At 43.5% G+C, this 22,552-nt stretch overlaps 1 protein-coding gene across 2 annotated transcripts in view; it reads left to right on the top strand.

The window, feature by feature from the left end:
• Positions 1 to 14,183: 14,183 nt before the first annotated feature.
• Positions 14,184 to 22,552, top strand: part of LOC121453617 (protein DEK) — a 28,173-nt gene continuing 19,804 nt past the window's right edge. Inside the window, exons 1-4 of one of the 2 annotated variants that reach the window (XM_041660500.1) lie at positions 14,184 to 14,311; positions 14,695 to 14,857; positions 19,325 to 19,426; positions 19,662 to 19,771. In XM_041660500.1, coding sequence (XP_041516434.1) covers positions 14,707 to 14,857; positions 19,325 to 19,426; positions 19,662 to 19,771 — 363 coding nt within the window. In that variant the 5' untranslated portion in view covers positions 14,184 to 14,311; positions 14,695 to 14,706. Of the gene's footprint in view, positions 14,312 to 14,516; positions 14,858 to 19,324; positions 19,427 to 19,661; positions 19,772 to 22,552 lie in introns of those variants that run through there. The other variant, XM_041660498.1, reaches the window with a different exon arrangement.

Raw genomic sequence — 22,552 nt, 5'->3', positions numbered from 1 at the left:
ACACGGTGGCTCACAACCATCTGTAATGAGATCTGGCGCCCTCTTCTGGCCTGCAGGCATACAGACAGAACATTGTATACATAATAAATAAATATTAAAAAAAAGAAAATCAAAAAGATTAATAAATATTTTTAAAAAAAAGAAAAATCATCTTCTAAAAGGTTGATTTGTAACTGAACAGTGGAATAAATTACAGGGAAATTTGACACATAGAGTAACTTTGCAGTTATATGTCTAGATATACATATGTATGTATGTATATGAACTGTAGTGATTTTAAGGAAAATGGTCCCCAAAGGGAGTGGCACTTTTAGGAGGTGTGGCCTTGCTGAAGTAAATGTGGCCTTGTTAGAAGAAATGTGTTACCGTGGGGGTGGGTTTTGAGGTCTCCTTTGCTCAAGCTACACCAGTAAGGAAAACAGTACACTTCCTGTTGTCTGTGGATCAAGCTCCTTCTCCAGCACCACGTCTGCCTGCATGCTGCCGTGTCTCACTGTGATGATAATGGACTGAACCTCTGAAACTGTAAACCACTCAACAAAATGTTTTCCTTTATAAGAGTATCTGTGGTCATGGTGTTTCTTCACAGCAATAGAAACATTAACTAAGACACGGACTATATATGTATATAAATGGAATATCTTACTATATATGGAATATGAGTATCTCAGTATCTTGGGGGTGTTTAGGATCCCTAGAATTAAGTATGTGGCTTCAGTTCTTTTCATAAAATGGTTACAGTATTTGCATATAACTGATTCGCCTCCAATCCTATACTTTTTTTTTTTTGCTGTTGTTTGTTTGTTTGGGGGACAGGGTCTAGCTATGTAGGAACTGCTGATCCTCCTGCCTCCAAATCCCAAATGACAAGGTGGCACATATGTACCACCATGTCTGGTTTCAACCCCACCTTTAAATCACCTCTAAGTGACCTATCCCATCTGACTTAAGGTAAACTGCAGCTACACTCAGTTATTTAGAGAATAATAAGACATGTTGGATACAAATGCCACCATCATAGCTTAAGCACATTTTTTAAAATTTTGTATGTGTGTGTGTGTATGTGTATGTATGTGAACATGTCACAGCATGAGTGTGGAGATCTGAAGACAAGTTGTGGAAATTAATTCTTTTATTTCACCATGTGGGGTCTGGGAATCAAACTCAGGTCATAAGTTCATGGGAGCAAGTGCCTTAACCTGCTGAGCTACCTCCCCAGCCCTAACTACATTTTTAGTTCATGGTTGGTTGAATCCCTGAAGATAAAACCTGTAGGTATAGAATCCACGCATGTGTAGAGACAACTGTTTATGCACGTACATACACACACATGCACATGTGTATGGTACATGTATGGAAGGATAGTGAGAAAGGTATGGTACGCTCACTGAAAAAGATGGACTCATATGATACTGGATGCTGAGGAGTCTCACAGTTCACTATCTCCCAAGTTGAAAACCCAAGAAAACTTGATACACTTCAAAGACCTGAGAACCAGAAAGGATGGCAAAACATCTAGGAATCAGAACTCCTAAGGATGGAAGATTGGTGTTTCAGTTTACAGTGTGACCACAACCTTACTTCACCTTTTTATTCTGTCCAGGCCCTTAGTGGATTGGTATCTATGTATCCACTGAAGAGGACTATCTGCTTTCCAATTAAAATATCAGTGTCTGTTTGAAGCACTTGCACCAACATACCTAGAAGCAATGTTTATTTTACTTTGTCTCTGAGCGCCTCATGAAATTAACGATCATTGCCTTATCTTGACGATCTTTCATTTTTCCTTCCTGCAGTCTAGGATTTCTCTACTTAATGATAGAAAACATGCCCTACACCCCCAAATTTGTGTTACAGATGCTATGATAAGTAGACTCAGCATGTGTCTCTATTTTGATTTTTCAAAGAAACGAAGGAACCTAACCAAAGTCAGAGTCAATATAAAGCTGTCTACAAACTTCTTCTTCTACCCATACTGGAGAGTAGACGTGGGTCTGGAATAAAGACAGAAGGTGCTGTTTGGAAAATGTTCCCCCAAAGGCCCACGTGGTATGTGTTTGGCCACCTTTCTTTGGCACTGTTGGAAACTGGTGGTACTATAGGAAATGGGACCTAGTGGAAGAAAGTTGAGTCACTGGGTGCATGCCCTTGAAGGAGCTATATAGACCGCAGCCTCTCTTCTTCCTGAGTACCATGAGGCGAGTGCTTCTTTTTCTCCATATCCCTGCTCTGATGTCCTGCTTCACCTCAGGTCTAAAAAAAAAATGTATAAAACCTTACAAAACTGTGAGAAAAATAAGCCTTTTTTCCCCTCATTTTTCGAGACAGGGTTTCTCTGTAGCTTTGGACCTGTTCTGGAACTAGCTCTGTAGACCAGGCTGGCCTTGAACTCACAGAGATCCACCTGACTCTGCCTCCCTGGGATTAAAGGCCTGCACCACCACGCTAAACATAAGCCTTTTAAAAACTCATTTATTGCTGGGCATAGTGACACGACCTTTAACCCCAACACTGGGGAAGCAGAAGCAAGCAGATCTCTATGATTTCAAGGCCAGTCTGGTCTACAAAGAGTTCCAGGACAGCCAGAGCTGTTACACAGAGAAACCCTGTCTCTAAAGCCTCATTGGTCGCTGGTGTTTGTCAGTCAGAAAGCTGACCCCCACAGAGAAGTATCTGAGGAGGTTGAGGGCATGAGGCAATTTTTCCACGAAGGGTACTCTAGAAAGACAACTCATTAGACGCTTACAATAAAGATAAGGATGCAAATGATTAAATGTAAGTTCATAAGGAATAATAAAAATATGGAGATGCTAGATGAGCACAGTGTAGGCAGGAAGGGAAGGAGTTCTGGCTACAGAGTCTTGAAGGATGCGTCACTAGGAGAAATAATGCTTGGGTCTTAGAAATAAAGCTAGTCTGAGAGACTGACAAGATGATTACTTATTTGGTGGGCTCACTTTTTGGTAATTCAGAGAAAGGATAAAGCTTCAGGGAGAGAGCCCAGTGAACAGTTTGAAATCTATGATACAGCCAGAAAGAAAATAGATTGGATGGAAGAGTTATTTCGAGATGTGGAATCCAAATGACCCAAGGAGTTGAAAACAGAGAAAGGTCAAGTGTGAGCAGCATGGGAGACAACAGCGAGACTAAATGAGCCAGTAAAAAAAAGGAGAGATTTGCTAGAGAACAGGGTTTCTGCCCCCTAATGTTGAACTTCAAATTCTGATGAGATCCAGAGTGAAGGCAGCCAAGAGGCAATTGAAAATATGTTGTATGTTAGTATGATACCAGAACAGAGTAAGTTGCTATGGTGGTTTGAGAGAAAATGGTCCTCAAAGGGAGTGGCACTATTAGGAGTTGTGGCCTTGTTGGAGGAAGTGTGTTACTGTGGAGGTGGGCTCTGAGGTCTCTTTTGCTCAAGATTCCCTCAGTATGACTGTCAGTCAACTTCCTGCAAGATGTCGGACCCTCCGTTATCTCTCCAGCACCAGGTCTACCTGCACACTACTGTGCCACAATGATAACGGACTGAATTTCTGAAACTGTAAGCCGCACCTTGATTAAACATTTTCCTTTATGGGAGTTGTCATGGCCATGGTGTCTTTCCACAGTGATAGTAAACCCTAACTTGGCCAGTTGCTAGTGATTTAGACTTTAAAACTCTAGAGTCCATCGTTATTACAGGCACGATAAAATAAGCCAAGAGTATCACATATTGGGAAAGAACTAAGTGCCTATGTTGGATGCCTGAATAACACTGAGTGGTCACCAAGTTAAGAAGTTGGATACCGCCTTTAATCCCAGCACTTGGGAGGCAGAGGCAGGCGGATCTCTGTGAGTTCGAGACCAGCCTGGTCTACAGAGCTAGTTCCAGGACAGGCTCCAAAGCCACAGAGAAACCCTGTCTCGAAAAACCAAAAAAAAAAAAAAAAAAAAAAAAAAAAAAGAAGTTGGATACCTAAATAACAACACTGAGTGGTCACCAAGCTAAGAATAGCTAGCCAAGGAAAAGAGCCAATAGAAACCAATATTATGTAGAAGAAAAACAAATTATATAGAGAGGTGATAAACAGTGTCAAAGCTGCACAGAAACTCAGAAATGTGCCAGCCTTGGTAGTCACACCTTTAATTCCAGCCCCGGGGGAGCTGAGCAAGTAGAGTCAAGCGCTAAGGCCAGCCCAGGCTATAGAGTAAGATTGCCTCAAAGAAAAAAAAAGTAACACACAGTAGCTCTTTTCCTACTTAAAAAGAAGGGAAGGGGACTGGAGAGATGGCTTAAAGGTTAAGAGCACTGACTGCTCTTCCAGAGGTCCTGAGTTCGATTCCCAGCAACCACATGGTGGCTCACAGCCATCTATAATGAGATCTGGTGCCCTCTTCTGGCATGCAAGCATACATGGAAGGAATGTTGTATACATAACAAATAAATAAATCTTAAAAAAAAAAAAGAAGAAGAAGAAGAAGGAAAGGGAAGGGGAAACCAAGTTATATTCCAGAACTAAAAGTGAGGGCTCTTGAATGGGTTTGGAGCTTGTTATCATTGGAAGGAGCAATCTTGGGGAAGCAGTAGGATTCCATTTTCAGCACTCGGCATTTTTATAACAGGTATATCTGCTGTCTGGGGATGTTCTGGCAATGCATGTTTAACAGTGTTCTTGTTCTAATCTCACTAGATAGCAATAGCACCTCTCCCCAGTTCTGAAAGCCAAAACTCCTCCCCTCTTCCTTCTGTCCTTTCCCTGATGGCCACGTGGCAAGCAGTTTTGAACACTTGTTCCCAATGTGATATGTTGCTCGACTACAGGCCTTAAAACAGCAGGGAAGCCAGCTAACCATGGACTTGGTACCCGTACAGCCCTGAGCCCAAACAAGCCTTTTCCTCTTTACAAGCTGACAATGTCAACTATGTACTACAGTGAGAAAACACTGACAAGCAGACAAGCAGATGGGAGAGAGACAGGATAAACTTATTTTTCAAAATCATATTGGGAGGTACTAACACCTAATTGTTTATTTTTCTTTTCAACATTTGAAGATATTAGTTTATTTGTTAAAATGTCTTTGGGACAGGTACTCACTGAAATCTTTAGTTCTAAAGAATAAATTAAAACTAGAAATGCTTCATTTTTAGAAGTAGAGATTCAAAATAATATCTATAGGCCTGTCTAAGCGTCACACATACTGGTAGATAGCCTGTGGTAATATCTAATTAGCTTATATTGGGAAGCATTTTTCTTACTTTGATGTTATCACTTGGCCTTCAGTAATGACATTCATAGCACTGGCTGTCAATCCACAGATAGAAAAGCCCTCTCCTATAAAGATGATCTTTTTTTTATATTTTTATTTATTTTATGTATGAATGTTTTTTCTGCCTGTTTATCTGTTTACCACATGTATGCCTGGTTCTTGCGGGGGTCAGAAGAGAGCATCGGATCCCCTGGAACTGGAGTTACAGGTGGTTGCTGTGAGCCACCATGTTGCTGCTGGGAATTGAACCTTGGTCCTCTGCTAGAGCAGCCAGTGCTCTTAACCAACGAACCATCTCTCCAGCCCAAAAGTTGATCTGGTTTTTATGCCAAACAAACAAAATGCATTAAAGCTCTGTGTTTCTCTATTCCTTCAGTTTTATTTTACTAACTGCTGGTTCTGACACAGTGATTAAAAAACAAAACAAATGAACAAAACCCTGACAAAAGAAAGTACAAAAAGGAAGGCTTTAATCATGGCTCAAATCCAAAGTTATCGCGCATCACAGAGGACAGGCTGCCGCCATGTGGAAAGTCTTGGTGCCAGCGGTTTAAGGAAGCTCGTCACAATGTCTCCACAGCCAAGAATGATGAATGCTGGTGTTTGACTCAACTTTCTCCCTTTTTTTAGTCTGGGACCTCAGCCCATGGAATGGTGCCACTTAGGTTAAGGTGTCTTTCCACCACTTCAATTAGCCTAATGTAAAAAACTGCTTAGAGGCTAACTAATAATCCAGATAATTCCTCACAGGCATGCGAGAGGTGACCCAAGAGTCTGACAAGTTGACAATCAGTATACCCCTTGTCATCCTGACACCCAAGCATAACCTCCTACCCCGTGTCCCCCTCAGACTCATAGCCATCTCATAATGCAAAATGCATTTCATCCAACTTCAAAAATCTCCAGTCTTTAACAATTCCAGTATTGTGTAATGATCTGTCCTGTCCCTTTAAGAGACAAGCCCTGTCCACTCCCTCCCCCATCCACTGAGGCAGGCAGATCTTCCTTCTTGCTTGTAGCCTGAGTCTTTTCCCTTTTCCGTCTCACTCTCGAAGAGGTAGCTTCTGTCTCTCCCCACTTCTCTCCTTCCTCCCCTTCTGTTTCTCTCTCTTCTCTTCTCTTCTCTTCTCTTCTCTTCTCTTCTCCTCTTCTCACCTGCTCTCCTTTCCCCTCCATAACCCACTAAATAAATATCCAACTTCACTCTGCATGGCAGGCCTATCCATGTCTCTGTCTCTTGTCACCACGTGGCTCCCTGCCTGATGTTAAGAAAAAATTTACAAAGCTGGCTCCGCCAGCGCAAGAAATCCAATTGGGTCCAATCAAATCAAATAAAAAATGCCCATCGTTTTATTAAGCACAGTGCTCTTGCGTGGCCTAGCGCATGGCTGGGAGACAGGACAGCAGGGAGCATACGCAAACCGGGAACCATGTGTTTTTCCTCTGGGAGCCCACTTAAATACCCTGTGGGAGTGGTACTGACCCCCTAGAGAGGGGTCTGGACCTGGCATGCTGGGATTTGGAGTCCAGACCAAAGCAACTCCCAGGTCAGGGAGGCTGGGATGCATGCCAGGGGCTGGAGGCCACACTCCACTTAACACCTGGGACCAGCCACCTTCAGAGACCTGCGTCGGGTCTCATGGCATGCCCATCTGTCTGTCTCTCCTCATGGGGACCTGCCTGCTGCCACATGGCCCACTGCTGCCACTCGGGGACCTGCAGCATTTTACTTAATCCATTACAGTTTGAACGTCTTAGTCTTAAATTTCAGCCAGGTGGTGGTGGCACACGCCTTTAATCCCAGCACTTGGGAGGCAGAGGCAGGTGGATCTCTGTGAGTTCAAGACCAGCCTGGTCTACAAGTGCTAGGTCCAGGACAGGCTCCAAAAGCTACACAGAGAAACCCCATCTCAAGAAACCAAACCAAAACAAACAAACAAAAAAAAGCCAATAAGAAAAAGGAAAGAAAGAAAGTCTTAAGTTCCAGAAGCAATAGAGATACACAGCACTCTTTTAACTGTGAATGTCTATTTTTAAAGTTACATACTTTCAATATGGAACAGTACATAGTAAACATTCTCATCCCAAAAAGGGAGGAAAAGAAGAAGAGCAACGAAAGAATGAACCAAAGCAAGACCAGAGGGCAAGCATCAAATCCTGAAATTCCATGGCCTGGGTTTATGATAGAATCTGGGCTCTGCAGAGCTTGGATAGCCCTTCCTGCTCAGCCGCCTGCAGCAGTCATAGCCTTTCTCTTGGGCCAGAATAAAAAAATGGATGAAATTTATGCCTTGGCAATGCTGAAGCAAGTATGGGCAGCCCATAAATGGTGGTTCTGTTGAACTTGTCCATATTGGGTTTCATGATCTCAATTGATGAGGACGACTGATCAGGTTTCTTCCTTGAGTCTCTTGGGCCAATACCTGCAAATTTCCTCAATGGATATCCCAAAGTTCTAGTGTCTCCAACACACTGCAGCTTAGGATTCATCTTCAAGTAGTATCCTGTCTGTCATGGCCTTCTTGGAAGACTCCAACCATGCCACATATTGCCTGGTCTCCGTAGCTCTCTGAAATCATGGTGCAAGACTCCACAAACTTTCAATCTTGTATCTTTCTTGCCTGCAAAACCAGGGCCATGTGGACAACATTGACAAGTTTTGCTGCCAGGCTCTCACTGAATGAACCACAATTAACAAAACTCACTGTGTGCTTACCTAAGGTAAACACATCACCAGACAGTAGCTTTCCTAGACCAATGTACACCTGCATTCAAGCTGAAACTTTTGATGGGTGGAGTCTAGCCCTCAGGGGTCCTTTCCTGTTGGCCCATTGTGAAGCTGCTGGTTTTTCTTTAACAATTATAGTCATGGGGCTGGAGAGATGGCTCAGAGGTTAGGAGCACTGGCTGCTCTTCCAGAGGTCCTGAGTTCAATTCCCAGCACCCACATGGTGGCTCACAACCATCCATAATGAGATCTGGTGCCTCCTTCTAGCCTGCAGGTGTAAGTGCACACAGAACACTGTATACATAATAAATATATAAATCTTTAAATAAAAACAATGATAATCACATCCCATTTCTAGTACAGGTCTTGGCTGCAACTTTAAACTTATTTAGCCCCCTTTCTTGACAAACTACACATTTTTTAAGATGTTTGCCTGTTGCTCTTGTAGACCTGTTGAGAGTAGTTAAAACCCATGTCACAGATTGAATGCTGTACTGTCATGACATTTTCTCTGCCAAACACATTATCTATTACTTTTAAATTCAGTTTCCCTCAAGTTTTCAAGACCTAGGCAGAATGCAGTCATAGTTTTGCCATAATATAGCTGGGGTGTCTTCTAGCCCAGTTTCTCATAAGAATCCGTTTCTTTCTGAGACCTCCTAAGCCAGGCCTCGGCAGTCTTCATTTCTCTCAGCTTTCTGCAGTCCCATCAGAATGGTCCACTAAGCTGTGCTTACAGCATTTGAAGGCTTTTCTAGTCCCAAGTTCCAACCCTTTGACATTCTTCTTGCAACCAGTTCTAAATGACTATGAAATGCATGGTCAGGTTCATCACGGCTAAGCCACACTTCTCAGTACCAACTGTCTGTATTAATCATGTGTCTCGGGGCTGTAACAAAACACCTCAGGAAAGCAACTTAAGAAAACACGCTTTATTGTGGTTCATAGTCCAAGGTACAGTTCACCAGGGTAGGGAAATCTGGGCCACAGCGATAGGAGGCACCTGGTTACATTAGATACACAACTAAGAAGCAGAGAACAATGAATTTCTAGCCACTTTCTCCATTAGTCAGTCTCAGACCGCAGTCCGTGGAATGGTGCTGCGCGCAGTTAATGGTGGGTCTTCCCACCTCAGTCACCCTAACCTAGAAGCCTCATAGGCATGCCCAGAGGCTAACTTAATCTACATAATAGCCCACAGGCCTGAGGCGTACCTTCTGGTGATTGATTCTAGAAAGATAGTATCAACAGTCACCCGTGGGAAAACAGCCAATATATTAATAAACAAAACTCAGCGTGGTGGCACATTCCTGTAATGCCAGCATTTGGGAGGCAGGGGCTGGAGGATTTCAAGTTCAAAAGTTTGAAACCCAGTTTAAAAACAAATCAAGATATATTAATGGCATGTGTTTTAAATGATACACTTGATTACTAGGAACAAAAGCTTAGCAGCACCCATTCACTGCCCCCCAAGAGGTCTTGGTCTCACTACCATTTCTCTTCTCTAATTAACTGCTTACCTTGAGTCATCCTCACGGGCCACTGGCAAGCTAGAACAGCCAGGTATCATCAACCAGCAGGAGACTGCCGCATCCACAGTCTAAACCCTCACCTTCAATTACGAGGACGTGAATTTTGACTAACTCTTTCTATAAAAATAGAGTAGGATATCTTGTTTTTAGAAGAAACAAATGTGTCACTATATTTACATTTCTGACCGGGTTTTAAAAAGAACTGGTCATCAGTTTGTTCAAAGCATGCTAACCCAGTGAGTCAATTTTGTTGAGCCATCTTTAAATAGCATCCAGACAACAGACTTGAGCCATTGTCTAAGAACTAAAATGGGGTATAACGTAGTAATTAAGTATCCTCAAACTATCAGGTCCCCACGCCAACACAGGGAGGATAAAAGCATGGGCATGATCTCTGCCTACAAAGCTTGCAATGTAGACAGATGTGTGCGTGCAAGTCTGATAAATGCCTGAGAAGCATCGATATGGATATGTAATGGATGTTAAGACTTATCAAAGGCAAAATGAAAACTTAAGAACATTTTAACAACTGCCCAAATAAAGATAACAGACATATTCAACTACATGTTCTGTTCATCTCAATGGTAATTATGGCAATTATTAAAAAAAATTATGGCAATTATTGTCCCTAAGGCAGACGAAGTACACCTGGAGCTGGGTATAATCTTGTGACTGACCTCCAACCAGGCTTACAAAGGAGCAGCAGGTGTAACTTCTCTTGCTCTTCCCTTACTATTTTAAACATAAAGGAGTCACGCTGGGATGGCAGGTCTTGAAGGTTAAATAGACTGCCTCTGCCTCCTAAGTACCGGGATTAAAGGTGTACGCCGTCCCTGCTCAACTGGGAGCAACATTTTAAAGAAAAAGACAGTGAAACTAAATCTGCAGGTGCTGAGAAACAATACCACTGAAGAAAAAGAGAGATCTCACTAATCCTGCCCCCTTCTGAGTTTATCCTCTGGTCCTTACTTCTCTTCCTACCGAGTCCACCTACCTTTATCCTTCTGTAGAAAAATTCCAATCTACTTAAGTGTTTTCTGTCCCTTTCTCTCTCCATTCCTTCCTACCACCTTTATAACTACTGCTAGGTATCCAGACACAGGAGGAACAATAAAGCTGAAGTCATTGATTTCAGCAATTGAGCCACGAATCTCAATGGCTCCTTGTAGCTGCCTGGCAAAGCTACCTGCTTAATCCTATCATCTTCCATTAGCCTACACAACTAGTTGAATTTCCAAGCTCCTCAAATGTCCAGAAGCCTTCTCGGCAACTCAGTGACTATATCAGTTACTACACTTAAATTTATCAAGAAACGTTTAGGAATCAGAACTTCTAAAACTCGCCGGGCGATGGTGGTGCACGCCTTTAATCCCAGCACTCGGGAGGCAGAGGCAGGCGGATCTCTGTGAGTTTGAGACCAACCTGGTCTACAGAGCTAGTTCCAGGACAGGCTCCAAAGCCACAGAGAAACCCTGTCTCGAAAAAAACCAAAAAAAAAGAACTTCTAAAACTCTCATTGTATCTGCCACCCTAAATTTGAAAGCATGCATAGCTTCTGAGTTCCTCGTTATTCGGTTGCTATGGTGTGAATGTGTTGTAAACATATTAGGGTTGGAAAAAGCTTTAAGAGAGATCTGATCTAGCACACCTGTGCTCGCTCTCTCCGCCCCCATAGGATGTACTGGGCTGTACTAACCCAGCAGTGAGACCTTTATTAGTTTGCTGGCACCATGCTTTTGGACTTCTCAGCCTTCAAAACCATAAACTAAATAAGCCTCTATTGTTTATCAAAGACCTAGTCCCCAGCATTTCAGAGAAGAAAGCATAAGGAATATTACAACTCTTCTACTTGTGTGCTAGATCCGAAGTCCTCTTATCTTCTGCGGCAGAGTTGGACTGGGGCCACTCAGATCCTTTCCCAGCTCTCACCTCCTTCAGGATCTATAAAGTTGTTGTCATTCCTGAACTCATGCCCTTCCTGGAGTAGCCTGTATGCAAGGACTGAGCAATTTTGGGGGCCAGCATTCAGGAACCTTGTACTGGAGAGCAGTGCTCAACTCCAGGGGTGGCTGACGATTTGCGGGCTCAGCTCCATTCTTCCTCTGCCCCATCTTGCTTTCTTCATTCCTCTCACAGGTCTTGACGACTTAAAAAAATATTTAGTGCTCCAATTCTGCCTCTGCCCATACAGAACCCAACCTGACAAACGTACGTTAGTGGTTGCAGCTGCTGGCCCTCTCTCCACTGCATCATCAATTTTAATGTCTATCAATTCAGTCCCAGCACAACACAGTCACATTTTCCTCTTAAAAAAAGTCCCTTTGAATTCCTGCTCTCCTGGACCCACTGCAAAATCAAATTCCTTCGAAGTGTCTCAATTCCTTTTTGTTCACTTGGCTCTTTATTTCCACTCCCGATACCTTTATACCCACTACCTAAGGGAGACAGCTCTGCAGGGTCATTGAGGATGTTGTTTTATTTAAGTCAATTCTCTGTTCACATTTCACCTCTGTTCACATGTTCACAAGGTCACTCTTTCCTTGGAAGACAGCTTGTGAAGAAGTCACTTGGCTTCTGGGACCCAGCTTTCGATTCTCCTCTACCACTGGCTACTGTTGCTCAGCTGCTTAGCCAGCTTGCCATCCTCTATTGAACCCATAAACCCTGGAGCATTCAGAGGTTGTCTTGAAACTATCTCTCCTTGCTACTTCTATTAATTTCTCATCGCTACTTTTATTAATCTTGTTTGTGACATCAACTACATGTTGACAACTGCTAAATTTACTATCCTGAGCTATGGCTTCTTCCTTTGAATGCTAGATACTCATATCCAACTGTTTATTGGCATTTTCCATTTTGATGACCATAAATCTCAATCCTAACATATCTCAAATAAAGTAAATCCAGACCTCCCACAAATTCCTTCCTAAAAAAAATTACAAAGTTTGCCCATCTCATTTCCTGAAGTCTTCCCTCATGCCAATAGATCCTCTGTTGTTTCAGTTGTCTGAACCACACTCAGTAATCATTGAGTTTTTATTCTCATTTCCCACATCCAGTAATTTAGACAATTCTTTAGAGCAAACCCCATCTCTCTGCTTTCATTCGGAGTTCTTTTTCCAAATGTCATTTTATTAACCAAACATCCCTTAATCATTGACAGTTTAAAAGAAGAGTTCACCTGCCCTGCATGTACTCCATTTCTCCTTAATTGTTACATCACCACCACACAATATATGCGCGTGTTTGCTCACTGTCTCAACTACAGTCTACTTCAAGATGGCAGCCCTTCTCCAGCCTCTACGTGGACAGAGGGTTTAATACTTATAAATGAACGAATGAGAATGGTGTCAAAACAGTGATGGTCTGAGGGATGAAAATTACTTGAGCAGAAATAAGTGATGGGAAGGAGCAAGCTAACTGAGGATTAACCGGAAAGTTTTACAGTGGAAAGCCCAGATGGTGTGTATGAATGAGTCTTGCGTGACTAAATGGCCAACTATGTCAGAGAGCTGGCAGACAGAGGTCAGCAGCTGGGCTATGTAGCATCTTACACATTGCGAGAAGTTTGGAGGTTATTCCAAGTATGATGGGGTCATCAGAGGTTTTAAGGAAGAGTGTCAAATTAAACAGAATCGCTTTGGCTGGAGTGTGACTAGTATTTGGAATGTTAGTATTTGGAAGGCTGTGCTGCTGTCCAAACTGTCTCAGAGGAGAGTGCGTGGGATGTGAGCGGAATCAGCAGCATGGTGACCGACCTAAGGTCTGATTGAAAGCAGAAATAACAGGACTTTGCTTCACTAAAATGCGACACAAGAGGAAAAAAAAGTCTGAATTTTGTCCTGCAACTTGGACTCCATTGCCACAAATGTAACTAATCATATTTTCATCAAGTCTGGTGGATTAAAAAAAAAATCAGTTTGGGCAGCTAGTGTTCTCGGGTAGAGAGAAAATGAAGCTGCACACGTAGTAGAGCACGTGACTTGCTGAGTTTTTGAAGCGAGGAATCTAAAAGGCGGGCGGGGTTTCCCTAGAATTCTGGACAAGAGGGTGTGATGAACTGGACCGATACCCTGTTTGCATTACAGAAAGGAGAAGCCTAAGGGGAGAGAAGGGGAAGAGTGACTGTCCCTTACAGGCACGTGTACGAAACCTGTTTACGTCGTTGGTGGTGTGAGCACTTAACCTAGAGGGTCCATGACACGGGGCCGCGTACAGGCCAGGCGAATCCTCACAAGTAGGTCACATTTGGAAGCCTTCCTCCAGAACGACCTCTAAGAGGCAAACGAGATGGCTCCCGGTGCAAGCCCCTCCACGTCTGTAAAAGGAGACTTTTGCGGATCCCGTCAACTTTGTCATCTCCAGCCGCCACCCGTCCCTCGGCGGCCCAGGACGGTCATCTTCTCCGGGAGGACCCGGGGGCGACGGGCAGCTCGCAGGCCCCCTAGCGCCCGTCCGAGCAGTGCGGAAGCCCCCGCTCGCACCCGCTAAGCCGAACGCCCATCGAACCCGCGACGCGGTCGGGTCCTCCAGCCGCCCGAAGCCCCTCGCGGCCCCGCCCCGGCCTCCCCCCCCCCCCCCCCGGGAGACGCCGCCCCGCCCCGCCGTCCCGCCCCGCCCGCCCGCGCGCGCCAACTCCCAGCTCCGCGCGCTGATTGGCCGGAGCATTCCCGCTCTGCTTCCCGAACCGCCATTTTGAAAATCTTGTTGATTCTGAGGAGCTGAGGGAGCTTGCGGCGGCGCGAGAACCTCGGCCCGCGCGCCTTCTCACTCGGCGGCGGCCTCCTCGTGCGCACCCGCGGTGAGGGCGGCAGCGGGGAGCGGCGTGGCGGCTTTGCCCCCGCGGCGGCGAGGAGGTGGGGGGAGGGGGACGACGCGGCCATCCGCCCGGCGGCCCGACGCGGGGGAGGGGACGCGCGGCGCGCACGGCGAGGCTCGCCTTGGCCGGACTGGCCTGGCCCGGCCCGGGGCGGCGCGGCGCAGGCCGGGCGGGAGCGCGCGCGCCGGCGGCGGGAGGGCGGTGCGATTTCCCGCCTCGGGCATCCCCGGGGAGGCAGGCGGAGTGGCTGAGCCTCCGGAGTGGGCGCCTCTGGAAGCAGCTGCCGCCGAGCGCTCGCCGCGGTCCTGCCGGTGAGAGCGAGCGAGCGAGCGAACCGGAGCGTGCGGCTTCCTCTCCGCCCGCAGGTCCCCAGCAGCATGTCGGCGGCGGCGGCCCCCGCTGCGGAGGCAGACGACGGCCCAGCGCAGCCCGCGTCCGAGAAGGAGCCCGAAATGCCGGGCCCCAGGGACGAGAGTGAAGAGGAGGAGGAGGAGGAGGAGGAAGAGGACGACGAGGAGGAAGAGAAAGGTGGGCAGGGACGCGCATCCCTCACGGGTGGAATTTTCACATCAAAAGTTTTTTTCCTTTCCCTCCCTTGGGAAGCGGTGCTCTGGGTTTTTGGCGCTGGGAGGCAGCAGGTCGGAGTGGTTGGTTCAGGCGCATGGTGTGTATATTTGCCAACCGTCAGTGGCAGAGAATTGGGATTTTTTTTTTCCCCCTTTGAGCGTTTGCCAGGGTTGCGATGGCGAGTGTAGCTGAGTTTTCGCGCCGTGCCATCTGAACACTTGGTCCCCCGGCAGGAAGTTTGTAAGTCTGAGATCTGTCTTCCACGCCACTGCTATGTGGGTGGGTACGCGAGTGTTTTCATTGCGCTAATTTCATTCTGCTGTATTTGCCTTTTGAAGTTCCCCTAAGGTCCGCGCTGTAACCTAACACCACAGGTATGCTAGCTCATCCTGGTAATGGTTCCCTGCTTCCAGCCCTCTGTGGCTGCTGATTTTTGAGGAAGGGTTCTTGTGGGCGCGTTTTTCTTTGCCTAGGAATCACCCGTGAAAGCTGCTGCTGTTGGAGAAAGTAGTTTCAAAACGAAAAAAAAAAAAACTGAACTGAAAGTTAGACTGTGAACCCACAGCGGTCTCGGTTTTGGAGCTAATACTGTTCAAAGATTGGTGGTGCTGACCACCTCTGTGTGGGGAAGCCCGCTTAGAGACGCGCAGAGGCTTGTCAGTTGTTCTGGATGCTTATGCTGTCCCTCCACAGGTACAAGACTTTTCCCGAGACATTCTCATATTGGAAAACCCCAGATACAGCTCTTCACATATTCCGGTGCTAGTCGGGTCCAGTTTTGACTGCAAATGGCCAGAGCAGGTCTCAGGGTTCAAGCGCTCGTCCCAACCTGTCATTTCTTTTTGTAAATATAATATGGGCTAGGGGAACAAGGGATACTTTTTATTTGAAGTGGAATGTGCCCTAAGACCTTATGGGAGTGTGTCATTTAAGTACAGCACTTGCTTTAATTATAAATTTTAATACGAATTGTTTAAATTACCTTGAAGATTACTTGCAATCAAATAATTGAAAGTTGGCTGTCTTGTCAGTATTGTTAAGACTTTCTTAGCACGTGGACCTCTGATATTTTACTAGTTTTTGTCTTCCTAGGGAGGCAAAGTTGAAGTATTAGAGGTAGTGAGTTTCCTTGGGCAGAAAGAAATTGAGAAGTTATGTAAACATACTATAAAAGGCCAAAACATGTTTTAGAGGCTAAAAATAATTTACAGAATCCTGGAGTTGGTTGAATATAAGTCAATTATTTTTAAAAACTTTCTTTGTAGGTTTAGTCCTTAATATTTTCAAAACTAATTCATTGTTACTCATTTTTTCTCTTCAGCTGTTTTATTTATTTTTTAAATATTTACTTATTATGTATACAATATTCTGTCTGTGTATATGCCTGAAGGCCAGAAGAGGGCGCCAGACCTCTTTACAGATGGTTTTGAGCCACCGTGTGGTTGCTGGGAATTGAACTCAGGACCTTTGGAAGAGCAGGCAATGCTCTTAACCACTGAGCCATCTCTCCAGCCCCTCTTCAGCTGTTTTAGATGCTGGAATTGTCAGTTTTTAATTCTTCTTAGCCCAGAATATACCTTCAGTATAATGATAGAAAGATACATGATGATGAAGTTACTGAAGTCTAGGAAGTAAGGCATTGTTAGCAAAACTTGGAAGTGATTTGTGGAAGATGAGACAGACTGAACTGGAGCAGTGACTCTTAGCTTTTGTCTATAGGGTTTGGGTGATGGTGTTATTCTCCAGAAAAACAAATACAGCTTGCTTGGAGAGGATTATAAGGTCTTGGATGTGTTGTTTGGGTTCCTGTAGGACATAGAGGAGTTGTTCAGGTTATAGCCAGCCTACATTAATTTGAAAACTGTACTCCAGGGTTGGACTAAGTAATTGTTAGTTTGTAGATCCTGATCCAAAGCAAGTGAATAAAGTTACCAAGAAGAGGAAATTGAGTGATAAGAGGAGCTGTTAATGCTAGCTTTCTGCATTCATTCTTTGCAGCTCCTTACATAGCCCCAAATCTGAACTGTCTTGTAAAACCTACACTAATGTTTTGATCCTTTTTCCTCCCTGACCGTAAAATAATTCCTCTTCAATTCACAAAACGGTTTTTTTTTGGGGGGGGGGTTATTTATTCTTTATTAAGCTTTATTAATGCCGAATCCAATTTTTTATGGACTTCATTCAGTATCATCATGAATGAGACAGTTTAATTCAATAATTTATCTCATCTAGGGCCAGGCGGTGGTGGCAGAGGCAGGCGGATCTTTGGGAGCTCGAGGCCAGCCTGGTCTACAAGAGCTAGTTCTGGGACAGGCACCAAAGCTTTAGAGAAACCCTGTCTCGAAAGACAAAAACAAAAAATTATCTCATCTATCTCACTTTTAAAGAAATTAGAAAAAAATCAACATATCAAGGTCTATTTTGTGTTTAAAATTTATTTATTTTTTCCCCATATTTATTGAGCTCTACATTTTTCTCTGCTCTCCTCCCTGCGTCTTCCCTCCCCCCTTCAACTCTCCCCCAAGGTCCCCATGCTCCCAATTTACTCAGGAGATCTTGTCTTTTTTTACTTTATACTCCCATGTAGATTAGATCTATGTAAGTCTTTCTTAGTGTCCGTATTGTTGTCTAAGTTCTCTGGGATTGTGGTTTGTAGTCTGGCTTTCTTTGCTTTATGTTTAAAAACCACCAATGAGTGAGTACATGTGATAATTGCCTGGGTTACCTCACTCAAAATAATGTTTTTTAGTTTCATCCATCTTCCTGCAAAATTGAAGCTGTTGTTATTTTTTTCTGCTGTGTAGTACCCCATTGTGTAAATGTACCACTTTTTTTTTTTTTTTAATCCATTCTTCGACCAAGGGGCATTTAGGTTGTTGCCAGGTTCTGGCTATGACAAACAATGCTGCTATGAACATAGTTGAGCACATGTCCTTGTGGCACTATTGAGCATCCTTTGGGTATATACCTACAAGTGGTATTAGTGGGTCTTGAGGAACGTTGGACAAAACGTTTTTTAAAAATATTTTTATTTCTGTGTATGGGTGTTTTGCTTGCATGTATGTATGTATGCCCAGTATGTGGCCTGGTTCCCTCAGAGGTCAGAAGGTATCTGATCACCCCGGAAAATGGAGTTAGAGATGGTGTGAGCTTCCATGTGGTGAGTATCAAACCCTGGTCCTCTGATAGAGCAGTGAGTGCTCCCTAACCACTGAGCCGCTTCTCCAGTCCCTCACAAAACATTTTGTAGCTTTCCCTTGTTTTGTGTGGCAGGAGTGGTGCATGTGAAGGTCAAAAGACAACTTGAGGGAATCTTCCACCATATTCATTCTGTCTGGGCTTAGGCCTCTGGGGTATTGGATTTGAGTCACCAGTTTTAGACATTCTATAATCGATCTGTACCCTTATCCCTTATTTGTATCTCTCTTAAAGATCTTTTATTGTCTTTCACATTAAGTACAGTTTTTATTTTCCTAGTGGAAATTAAAAAAAATGCTTAATAACACCATTTTGATTATTAGGTACATTTTTGGACATAATAGGCATTCACTTGAATGCAAAGAGGACCGACCACAAAATATAGTTTATTTGACTAGGTTTCAAACAATAAGTAGTTTTTGATAAATATGACCATATTTTAAGCTTTATATATTACATATTTCCTGGGTTTTTCTCAGAAGTCTCGACTAAACAGTAGTTAACTTTGTTAGAGTGACTTATGGCTGTCAGGAACATAATTATCATACTACAAAATAATATCCAGCCGGGCGGTGGTGGCGCACGCCTTTAATCCCAGCACTTGGGAGGCAGAGGCAGGCGGATCTCTGTGAGTTCGAGACCAGCCTGGTCTACAAGAGCTAGTTCCGGGACTGGCTCCAAAACCACAGAGAAACCCTATCTCAAAAAACCAAAAAAAAAAAAAAATATATATATATATATATATATAACATCCAGCCAGCTATCTTAAAACAGGTGCCAAAGTATAGTCAGAGAGGGAAATATGCGCTAGTGTTTATAACACAGTAGTATGGCTGCTTAGTTTAAGATATTTTATTATATGTTTGTAGAAGAGTTCAAAGGCCCACAAACAATGAAATAATGAGATTGAAATACTAATCTTGCTTAGTCCATGTTAAATACATTTCTCTTGTGTGTCAAAAAGGTGAGAAACTAATTTTTTTCAAGAGTCAAGTGACTAGATTTTAATGTAATTGGATAAGAATTTTTGTTATTTTAGACTGGGTGGTTGACAAACTTGAGTAAATAAAATCTTCCACAGTGTTTCATGTCATTTGCTTCTTAAAACATGCGTAGGGGAAAGTGTGGTATTGGTTTTGGGCGCTCTTTTCCCCACCTGTGTATAAAGCTGACACATTATTTTAGCTTTTTGTTATTTAAGAATTTAAAAGTTATTCATTTAATTCCTAGAAAAGAGTCTCATTGTGGAAGGCAAGAGAGAAAAGAAGAAAGTAGAAAGATTGACAATGCAAGTGTCTTCCTTACAAAGAGAGCCATTTACAATTGCACAAGGTAAGTTTATTCTATATTTCTTTTACAGTGAAAATGCCCAGTTAGGCAGGAAAGTGATTAGCAAATACTTGGTAATAGCATACTTAGTGTTTAGGAAATAGTGATCTATTTTGGGATAATTTTAATTTTCCCTATTAACATAAAGTAATACAAACTGTGCTGTGGTTATAATTTTCATTAAGGTAACCAAATATTAATAAGGTCTGGGTACTTAATTATGATTTTTTTTTTCCAGGGAAGGGTCAGAAACTTTGTGAAATTGAAAGGATACATTTCTTTCTGAGTAAGAAAAAAACAGATGAACTTAGAAATCTACACAAACTGCTTTACAACAGACCAGGCACAGTAAGACGTTTGAAAACATCTTTCCTATGTTTTTTGATACTTAGTATATTAAGATGCTTCACTACAGAGCCATAGTTTTAATCCTGTAAGACTAGTGATCCGATACCAGTAAGTAAATTCAGACACAGACTTTTTGTAGTATGAGTAGCTTGTTATCTTTTCCTTTTATTTTTATTTATTTTTTTGTTTTTGTTTGTTTTGGGTAGGTGGGGTTTCCAGACAGGGTTTCTCTGTAGCTTTAGAGCCTGTCCTGGAACTAGCTCTTATTGTAGACCAGGCTGACCTCGAGAACTCAGATCTGCCTGCCTGTCTCTCCAGTGTTGGGATTAATGGTGTGCATCACCACCTAGCAAGTAGCTGGTTATTAACAAGACAGTACCTAGGGCTTTCTCATGTTTTTCATCCCAACCTGGGATAGATGAGTAGTTCAGAGGTAGATTGCTTATCTGCTATGCCCAGGGCCCTAAGTTGGGTTTCTAACACCATAACCACCAAAACAAAAATGCTCCAAACTGAAAATCTAAATTATATAATACAATCTGTTGTGATTTTAGTGATTTAAAAAAAAAAAACGGTATTAGAATAAATTGACCCGGGCGATGGTTGTGCACGCCTTTAATCCCAGCACTCGGGAAGCAGAGGCAGGTGGCTCTCTGTGAGTTCGAGACCAGCCTGGTCTACAAGAGCTAGTTCCAGGACAGGCTCCAAAGCCACGGAGAAACCCTGTCTCGACAAACCAAAAAATAAAATAAAATAAATTGGTTTTCAATGTTCTGACTACTCACAATAAATACTCCCTTGTAATTGTAATACTCATAAAAGTGGGTGACAGTTGTTTGCCAAATGATATGTTAATTGCTCTATATATAACTACTTGAAAAGAAGGGGATTGTTTTATTTGTATAGGTGTTTTACCTAGTGTCTGTCTGTTGCGTGCTTGCTACCTGAGGGGGTGTTTGGATTCCCTGGGCTGAAGTTACAGATGGTTGTGAGCCAGCCACCATATAGGTGCTGGGAATGGAACCTGGGTCCTCTGGAAGAACAGCCAGTTGTCTTAACCACTGAACCATTTCTTTTCTTTTCTTTTTTTTTTTTTGGATTTTTCGAGACAGGATTTCTCCGTAACTTTTGGCTCCTGTCCTGGAACTAGCTCTTGTAGACCAGGCTGGTCTCGAACTCACAGAGATCCGCCTGCCTCTGCATCCCGAGTGCTGGGATTAAAGGTGTGCGCCACCACTGCCCGGCGATACAGCTTATGTCACTGACTGTATTTGAAATAAGAAACTTTGCTTTAGGTTGTGTAAAACAAGTTAGATGTTATTAAGGCTGTGTGAAGCACGGTCTAGTTTATTTTAACATGTGCTAACCTCAGTTTGCACAATCTAATTTACACATGTCTCATAACTAGTAAATGGAATTAACTTTTTGGAGTACTTACAATTATTTGCCTTTTTATTTATTTATTTTTTTTTAAATTTATTTATTTATTAAAGATTTCTGTCTCTTCCCAGCCACCGCCTCCCATTTCCCTCCCCCTCCCCCCAATTAAGCCCCCCCCCCCTCAGCCCGAAAAGCAGTCAGGGTTCCCTGTCCTGTGGGAAGTCCAAGGAACCCCCCACCTCCACCCAGGTCTAGTAAGTTGAGCATCCAAACTGCCTAGGCTCCCACAAAGCCAGTACGTGCAGTAGGATCAGAAACCCATTGCCATTGTTCTTGAGTTCTCAGTAGTCCTCATTGTCCGTTATGTACAGAGAGTCCGGTTTTATCCCAGGCTTTTCCAGACCCAGGCCAGCTGGTCTTGGTGAGTTCCCAGTAGAACATACCCATTGTCTCAGTGTGTGGGTGCACCCCTCACGGTCCTGAGTTCCTTGCTCGTGCTCTCTCTCCTTCTGCTTCTGATTTGGACCTTGAGAATTCAGTCCTGTGCTCCAATGTGGGTCTCTGTCTCTGTCTCCTTTCATCGCCTGATGAAGGTTAATATTCAGGAGGATGCCTATATGTTTTTCTTTGGGTTCTCCTTATTTAGCTTCTCTAGGATCACTAATTATAGGCTCAATGTCCTTGGTTTATGGCTAGAAACCAAATATGAGTGAGTACATCCCATGTTCCTCTTTTTGGGTCTGGCTTACCTCACTCAGGATAGTGTTTTCTATTTCCATCCATTTGTATGCAAAATTCAAGAAGTCCTTGTTTCTTACTGCTGAGTAATACTCTAATATGTATATATTCCATACTTTCTTCATCCATTCTTCCATTGAAGGGCATCTAGGTTGTTTCCAGGTTCTGGCTATGACAAACAATGCTGCTATGAACATAGTAGAGCATATACTTTTGTTGTATAAGGCCTCTCTTGGGTATATTCCCAAGAGTGGTATTGCGGAGTCCAGGGGTAAGTTGATCCCGAATTTCCTGAGAAACCGCCATACTGCTTTCCATAGTGGTTGCACAAGTTTGCATTCCCACCAGCAATGGATGAGTGTACCCCTTTCTCCACAACCTCTCCAACAAAGGCTATCATTGGTGTTTTTGATTTTCGCCATTCTGACAGGTGTAAGATGGTATCTTAAAGTTGTCTTGATTTGCATTTCCCTGATCGCTAAGGAAGTTGAGCATGACCTTAAGTGTCGTTTGGCCATTTGAACTTCTTCTGTTGAGAATTCTCTGTTCAACTCAATGCCCCATTTTATAATTGGGTTTGTTAGCCTTTTACGGTCTAGTTTCTTGAGTTCTTTATGTATTTTGGAGATCAGACCTTTGTCAGTTGTGGGGTTGGTGAAGATC

Source organism: Microtus oregoni, unplaced genomic scaffold, assembly GCF_018167655.1.
Source record: "Microtus oregoni isolate MIOR12 unplaced genomic scaffold, Mior012 000011F_ref0000422, whole genome shotgun sequence".
NCBI classification, from domain to species: domain Eukaryota; kingdom Metazoa; phylum Chordata; class Mammalia; order Rodentia; family Cricetidae; genus Microtus; species Microtus oregoni.
The sequence above is the reverse complement of the archived record's forward strand: the minus strand, read 5'-3'. Positions and strand labels throughout refer to the sequence as shown.